Source organism: Orycteropus afer, unplaced genomic scaffold (assembly GCF_000298275.1).
Source record: "Orycteropus afer afer isolate SDZICR_OR568_19922 unplaced genomic scaffold, OryAfe1.0 scaffold00049, whole genome shotgun sequence".
In the NCBI taxonomy this organism is placed as follows: Eukaryota; Metazoa; Chordata; class Mammalia; order Tubulidentata; family Orycteropodidae; genus Orycteropus; species Orycteropus afer.
This window is the reverse complement of record NW_006921636.1, coordinates 9557072-9565008: the sequence shown is the minus strand read 5'-3', so window position 1 is coordinate 9565008 and position 7937 is coordinate 9557072. Positions and strand designations below refer to the sequence as shown.

Here is a 7937-nt window from a genome sequence, read left to right as displayed (position 1 = left end):
AGCCTCACAATCCCTGCTACACCTGAGCCCATCGCTGCAGCCACTGTGTCAATCCATCTTGTTGAGGGCCTTCCCCTTTTTCATTGACCCTCCACTTTACCAAGCATGACATCCTTCACCAGAGAATGGTCCCTTCTAACATGACCAAAGTAGATGGGACGAAGTCTGGCCATTCTCGCTTCCAGGGAGCATTCCGGCTGCTCTTCTTCCAGGACAGATTTGTTAGTTCTTTCAGCGGTCCACAGTACCTTCAGTATTCTTCACCAGCACAACTCAAAAGCATCAACTCTTCTTCAGTCTTCCCCATAAAGGTTACAATCTAGAAAATCCTATGGGGATATTCTGCTCCATCATGAGGGGTCACTATGAGTTGGAATGGGCAGCATCCAACAAGAGGGGCCTCAGACACACCTGTGAAGAGCAGACACACACCCCCAGCTGCTTTCTGCCTCTGCTCTGGTCTACTGCCTTCAAGGCACTTACTACAAGAGGCAGTTCTTGTGTTCGTTTTTTATCTGTGGGTTCATTACCTGTGCCGTCAGTGGAAGCCCCATGAGTGTGCGCCACCTGTCAGAAGGCCCCCATGGGGACACGGCTGTGAATGGCTGGCCAAGTCGCTGTCCTCTGGAGCACATGGCCAAGGGGAGGAATCAGCCATGTGTCTGCACAGCCGTGAGGAAGGCTGGGAATGAAACAAGGCCCTCCTTCCTCATGAACCAAGTTCACCTACACGGATGCTTAGAAGGATCATCCCATTAGCCAGTGAGGACAGGAAGTAATACACTCTCTCCTCACCTATCAACATGGTTAGGTTCCAAAGACCAGGCCATTATGTGAAAACCGGTGTTATGTGAAAATGGAGGATGACCACATCAGGTCACATCATTACCTAAGTGCCTAACCACTCAGACTCATGACCCAGCCAAGGTGACACATAACCGTGTTACCTCAAATCTTGGCCTCCGTTACTGCCAGACATACATTATTGTATATAACACAAAATATAGTCAGATAGTAGATTTTTGACTACTCCTGTAAATATGCATTGTTGGATAAACGAGACGGTGGGTAAGTGACAAAGCGTACAAGGAAGGGGAGGAAAGCAATTGTCTTCAGGCGCCCCTTTCTCTAGTCTTGGACAGAAACCTTGCCCGGAAGCCCCCAACCAGTTTCCTCATTGGCTTGAGAAGGCCACATGACCCCCTCCTGCCCAATCCCTGCCAAACAGGGCTGGAATTGTCGTGTTGTGTGTTAGACCCACCCTGGTTCATCTTCATCTGGGCACGATACGATGCTCCTAACTTGAGGGTTCTATAAGCAAGGAAGTCTCTGGGTGGCACAGTTGGTGGTTCAAACCCACCCAGGGGCCACCTCACAAGACAGCCTAGTGATCTGCTTCCAAAGCAGAAAACTGCAGGGAGCAGTTCTCTGCACACGTGGGGTCGCTAAGAGTTGGAATTGACTCAAGGGCAGCTAACAATATGGGAAGGAGGGAAGATGGTTTGGGGACAAGCTCTGGAGGAACAGAAATGGCGTGCCGGACTAGTGGGACCTGCCCCACACGTGCCTGCCAGGAACATGAGATGGTTCAGGGGCTGGTAACGCCTGCACACTAGGCGACTTCCAAAGCTCTCGAAACCTTGGGCACGGGTGCAAGGGCTGCGGGAGGCGCCGAGCACGTGTAACCTTGTGCCTGGTGTCTTGTGTTGCAGCACAACATGCCTTTCTGGCGGATATCCTGCCACGCGGACCTGGAGGCGCTGCGGCACGCCCTGGAGCTGGAGTATTTATAGCAGAGCCGGTGGCACCTCCCCAGGCTCACCGGAGGCGCCCCGCCCACTCAGGCCCCACCCTTTTCCCCGCCTCCCTGCCGAGTGCGCAGACGCGGGACGCCAGGCAAGTGCGCGCGTCCGCTGACCATCTCAGTAGCTGTCTCCGTCCAGACGAGAGTCCTGAGAGGCGAGGCGCCCAGCGTTGGCTTGGAATAGTTGACTTTGGAGAAAAAGGCTGGCTCGGAGTCCAGACTTTTCCACAAGATTCACAGAACAAAAGCAAGGAATTGCTGATTTAGGAGAGGCCAGATGGCAAGGAGGGGGGCAGGTTAAATTTTTTTTCTTTTCTTCTTAATTTATGGACTAAGCTCATTACTCTGGTATTATGCTCTTGTACCTGTGTTGTTGGTTTTCTTAGTCGTTGGTTTGGTTTGGTTTTCAGACTGGCATGTGGGGTGGTTCACGGTTCTCGTTTAAGCGCCCTCTTCAGGTTGTGCTGATCGGACAATCATTCTTTGAGCATTAGTGAGGGACGCGATCTGGGGTTGTCGGGGAGACTGTCGCTTTTTTTATTTTTTCCAGAGACCTTACCTGACGTCATGTGGACAGTGCACGTGCCTTATGCTGCCATCTTGTTTTCTAGGGAGAGGGGTAACACTGGGAAGGAAGCAGTACTTTGTGACGATAAAAGGCATTAAATAAAACCAGGTTTACATTTTGAAGATGGGTAGAGCGTGGCTACTTTATTACTACTATGGAGTTTCCAAATGTGCTGGAACTCTTCCAGGGCTCCTTTCAGTTGCTAAACAATAAAAAATACGGCTCAAAGTGGCTTAGGGCATAAAAGAAAGAAATTGTCGCTGAGAATTTTAGATGAGATCTGCTTCAGGTATAGCTGGATCCAGGTGATAAATTGCCTTTCTCCGTGTTTTCTCAGGCAGGCTCTTCAAGTTGTGACAAAGACTGCCCCCAACCAGCAGAGAGAGAGTACCTCCTTCATAGTTCTGGCAAAAGCCATAGGATTGGGTCTCATTGGCCTATGGGGGACATCAGCTCCCCAGGGAGCTGGGTTTAGTGACCCCCTTTGGGTTTCCAAGGCAGTAAATCTTTATGGAAGTAGATTGCCCAGTCTTCCACAGTGACTGGTGGGTTTGAACCTCCAACTTTCCTATTTAGCAGTCAAATGCTTTAAGCACTATGCCACCAGAGCTCCTTAACTGTTACTGAAAGAAGAGAAAATGGGACTTGGGCTAGAAAATAAAATAGACGTTGATTCCAATGATGGGACATTATTTTCTAGGGGGTGGGAAATGAGTAAAAGATCCAGTGTAGGGGACAGAGAGGGACATCTGGAGAAGTTCTGAGGACAAGTTCATAGAGGACCAAGCAGGGCATGGATCTGTCTGATTTCAATGGTGAACAGAATGTAGTCTCCTCCTTCTGTCCATGTTGGTAAAACCCAGGGTTACCGTCTGGCTGGTGCCTGTGTGGGTGGACATGGACTCTGAGTTATGATCTCTGATGAATAGAAAGCCATCCCCAAGGGGGAGATAGACTCCCCAGAGGTGGATACTGTTGGTCTCATCTCTGTATCCCCAGAGTCAAGCACAGAGCCTGACACAAAGTGGAATCCCATTATAGTGGGATGAAAGGAAGGATGGGTGTAGATAGAACTGGAGTCATACATAGTCAGATGGGCAAATGAACATTTGGACAGATGAATGAATAGATGGGTAGATGACTGGGTAGTGGTGGGTGGAGAGATTACAAGATGGCTGAGCAACTGGAAGATGGATAAATGGCTGGGTGGTTGGAAGATGAACAGAAGACTGGGTAACAATGTTGGTATGATCAAATGGGTGGTTGGCTAGATCATGGATGGACGGATGGGTGGGCCGGTGGGTAGATGGATGAGTGGATGGGTGATAAGGAATAAACAATGGATAGGGATGGAGGGATGGATGGATGGGCAGGTAGATAGGTGAGACTCAGTGGCCCAGGCACCTGCCTTCACTGTGTCCTGCGCAGTTCTTGCAGCCCTCCAGAACACTCTTAGAAGTAGAGTAACTAGACTACCCAGCGCACACAAACCCAAGTCCTCGGCCTCCCAGAAGTCTCAGCATCACGCCAGAAGGTCAAGAGCAGCCCTGCAGAAGATGAGCACCTGCAGCACGCCCCCAGGTCTGCCTCTGGGGCTGAAGGAATTTACTGTGCAAGGGCTATAGAAACCAGAGACCCAGAACTGCCATTAGCTTTTTCAGTTGCAGTGACAAAAAAAAAAAAAAAAAAGGGTTCATTCGTTTACTTAACTGAGCAGTTCAGAAGGGTGCTGCCCTCAAGTAAAGTCAGCTGCCATGAGTCCGCCATGACAGCCGGCGACCCCATGTGAGTCAGAAGAACTGGGCTCCACTGGGCTTTCGGCAGCTGGTTACTCAGAAGGAGAGCACCAGGCCTTTCGTCTGCGGCAGCTCTGGGTAGACGCCTTTCGGTTAGCAGCCTGGTGCACTGACCATCTGGACGACCCAGGGACTGAGGGTGCGTGCAGGTCTGCCATTCGTCATGCACTCTTCCAGAACCGTGGATGCAGAGCTGTAAAAAGGTAGAAACCCCCACCCCATGGAGCTGAGTTTCCTGTGGAGGGAACGCGACAAGGAAATGGGTTAATTCTCTTAGACTCAAACTTCATGGTCTCGCACCAGGGTTGTCCTGAGAAGGTGGGCAGCCAGAAGCAGGAACCTCTGCCCCCGAATCCGTTACTGTCCAGCTTGCTTTCCAAGAACTGCCCAGTGATTGGAGGAGAGTAGGGGACACATGGCCCCCCCACGAGGAAGAGAGCTTAGAGCTGGGAATCCTAAGGCAGCCACTTTCAAAAAGACCTGTGAAGGGGGCGGCCAACCTGCATTCAAGGACAACCACAGTATCTGCCCCGGGAAACAGGGCCCGCAAGGGATCACAGTGCTCGTCCAGGGCATACGAGTGACGCCCTTCTTGCTGGTTGAGATTCTGTTTTATGATACATATATTTTTACATAGAAACAGGAAAAAAAAAAAAAAAGGCAAGAGTTAGAAAAGGATGAGAAACGTAGGAAGGGGGTGTGCAGGTGTAGGATGCTATCCCTCGTTTGCAGGCTCACCGCCGTCCCTGCTTTGAGATTCACACATCACATACTGGTAGAGACATGAACGTGTAGGGTGACAGGGCGCCGGTCAGGGGAAGGCAGAGGCAGCTTGGCTTCAGTGCAGCCTGATTGCAGAGGGGCTGGAGGTTGGAGGGAGACTGGGGTACCGCAAGGTGGAGTAGCTGGAGCCATGTGGGGACCACAGACTGGCTGGACACCTTGGCGACATTTGAGTGCAGGCTTGAGTGAGGAGCAAAGCCGGAAAGCCTTTCAGGGAGACGGAGTGGGAAAAGCTGGAGGTGGGACAGGGCTTGTGAACTAGAGGGAAGGAAAGGAGGCCGGTGTGCCTGGAGCCCAGAGGCCAAGGCCAAGGGTCAAAGGGCAAAGCCTGGGCCAATCCAGACAGACCCTGTTGGTTTTGGATACTGGGTTTTGTAGCGTTTGGATTTTATCCTAAATCCAAGAAGGAAAACATCAGGCAGCTTCAAGGAGTGAGGCATAATCTGCCTTTTTCATTTTCCCAATATTTTATTGTATTTTCGGTGAAAGTATACACAGCAAAGCATGTTCCCATTCATCAAAAACTGAATGTGATGTTCAGAGACCCTGGTTACGTTCTTCAGCTGGGTCCCCGTGCTCATTATTTCTGTCATAGTTGTTTCTTTTTCCCCAAAAATGTCAAAATTATGTATTATTCCACTTTTGTTTTCATTTTTACAACCAGTACTGTAATTACTTGTATTTCTGTTATTTTTTCATGGCAGAAGTACAATTTATCAGTTATGTAAGTTAAATGATACATTGTAGGCTAACCTAAAAACCTGATCGACATTTACAATATTAGTCCTGTGTCAGTCCATCTGAGGGTCTTCCTCTTTTTCTCCGACCCTCTACCAAGCGTGATGCCCGCAAGGACTGGTCCCTCCATTCTCCTTTATGAGGAAATTCTGGCTGTACTTCTTGCAAGACAGATTTGTTCATTCTTCTAGCAATTCGTGGTTTCTTCCATGTTTTCCACCAACATCATAATTCAAAGGCATCAATTCTTTGGTCTTCTGTTCCATTTGTTATCATTGAACCAAGTATTATTAGTTAAAGACTTTAGGGCTGGTTTACATTTTTTAAAATCACCCTGGTTGTTACAGGGAGAATGGTTTGGCGGTGGCTGAGATGAGTAGAGGGTAGAAAAAGGGTGTCAAGTCAAATGTTCAGGGAATGCCTTCATGAACGTCAAGAGATTTGTTGTTATTATTTTATAATCTACATACAGTTTATTACAAACCTCAAGGGTACCCCTTGCTGTGTTTTTATGTATAGTCATACTAATAGCCACCTCCCGGATGAGGAGGGAAAAGGTTTCCAGGCCTCGTAGAAGACTTGTCCTTCCCAGTCCCTCCCCACACTCCATCATGGTTCCGATTGCTAACCCCAAAGATTTTGGCCTAGAGCGTCCCACAAACAGATTCCTACAGAGTGTACTCTCGTGTGCCTGGTTTCTTTCACTCATAATAACTTGGAGAGCCGTCATTCTGGGGGAATCCGAGTTACCAAAAACTGAGCTCCCATTGATGCAAGGCCAGGGCCCGGGAAGCAGTGCTCACAGGTAACCACCAGAGGGCAGTGCAACCCCACCGCTGGCACAAGCCACAGCACCCACAGGTGCCGCTGGAAGTCCGACCTGGAAACGAGCAGCATGAGGGGCTACCATTGAAAGGATTCCGGAAGCATGTTTTTCGAGCCCTGCGCAAGCGTCAGGGATTGCTTCGAGGCAAATGCAGCACCATCGACAGTGTGTTCAGGCCGGAGAGCCTTATTAAAGCTGACTTGCTGCGCTGATTTATGAGAGAAGGAAGCGTAACACTTGGCGGGAGCATCCCCGTCAGCTGGGCCCGCGCTACGGTGGCGCCGCGCCAGGAAAGCTGCTCTTCCGCCTCCGGGAATTTTCGCTAAATCAGCATCCGTGCAGCGAGGCGAGTGGACACTACCGGATTAGGGGATCAGCAACAAAGGGCTCGGAACCGCCTCTTCCCACCTTTGGCCCAACTTTTAAAAACTGATTAACTTTTTTATGGAGCTCTGGTGGCCTAGTACCTAAGGCATGTAACTGCTAACCAGAAGGCTGGCGGTTCAAACCCACCAGCCACTCCTTGGAAGGAAGGTTGGGCAATCTACTTCAGTAGAGATAAACCCAAGGAGGGATTGCTGTGAGTCAAATGGACTCCACGGCAGTGAGTTTGGTTTTGACTCTAACTTTTAATATAATTGTAACAGCAGTTAAAATTGTTTGTAAAGATGTTAGGGTTTATTCTTACATCCAAAAGTTCGTTCTAGGACGGTAAGATCCAGGTCTGGCCATATATTGACTTTAAAACTCAACCGTTAAGTACTTGGACAAAAATGAGTGTTTGGTGAACTCTGGTGGCATATGAGGTGGGGGTCCCTTCGCCCTTGCGGCCCCCACCCCAGTTCCTTCTCAGCTCCTAGATCAGCTGCGTGGTGGTGATTCTCTAAATACGCTCAATGCAGCGATCGGAGTCCAATCCCGGAGGCTGCACGGGGCCCATGGGAATGAGACCTTACACACATCGAGGGGAAGCTGGGGGCGTGAAGGTCTGGAGCGGGGAGCTGGAATCAGCAGCCGGACGATCTGAGAAACCAAGTGTCCAGCCTTGACCTGCGCAGCCAGGTTTCTGCTGATGGGTCTGAGGCTGATATGCGGGAGTTGGAAAGAAGAACTGGACACAGAGCCGAGGAGAGCCAGCACAAGCTGGAACCGCTGCAGCTGTCTGTCGCCACATCGACCTGCCCAGAGGAGAGGCTGCCCGCTTTTCTCATGCATGGCCCTCTTTGAATAAACTCGAACTTAGAAGCGTGCCAGGAAGGGGATTCTGGGAAATGTAGTTTCACACCAGCACACTAACCTCATCTGCTTCAGCTAGTCACGTGAATTCACCCTGAAACTGGCCTGACCAACAGAGAACTTTAACAGTGGCCATTTTTGTCAACCCAAGGCCTTGTGTTTGGACAATTGCCCACTTTGGGGTCT

General features: G+C 50.0%; 1 protein-coding gene across 1 annotated transcript in view; it reads left to right on the top strand.

Annotated features, from left to right (window-relative positions):
- Nucleotides 1–1793, top strand: part of EYA2 (EYA transcriptional coactivator and phosphatase 2) — a 255369-nt gene extending 253576 nt beyond the window's left edge. The window contains 1 exon segment of the mRNA XM_042780627.1: nucleotides 1713–1793. Within this exon segment, the coding sequence (XP_042636561.1) occupies nucleotides 1713–1793 (81 nt within the window).
- The last annotated feature ends 6144 nt before the right edge of the window (nucleotides 1794–7937 follow it).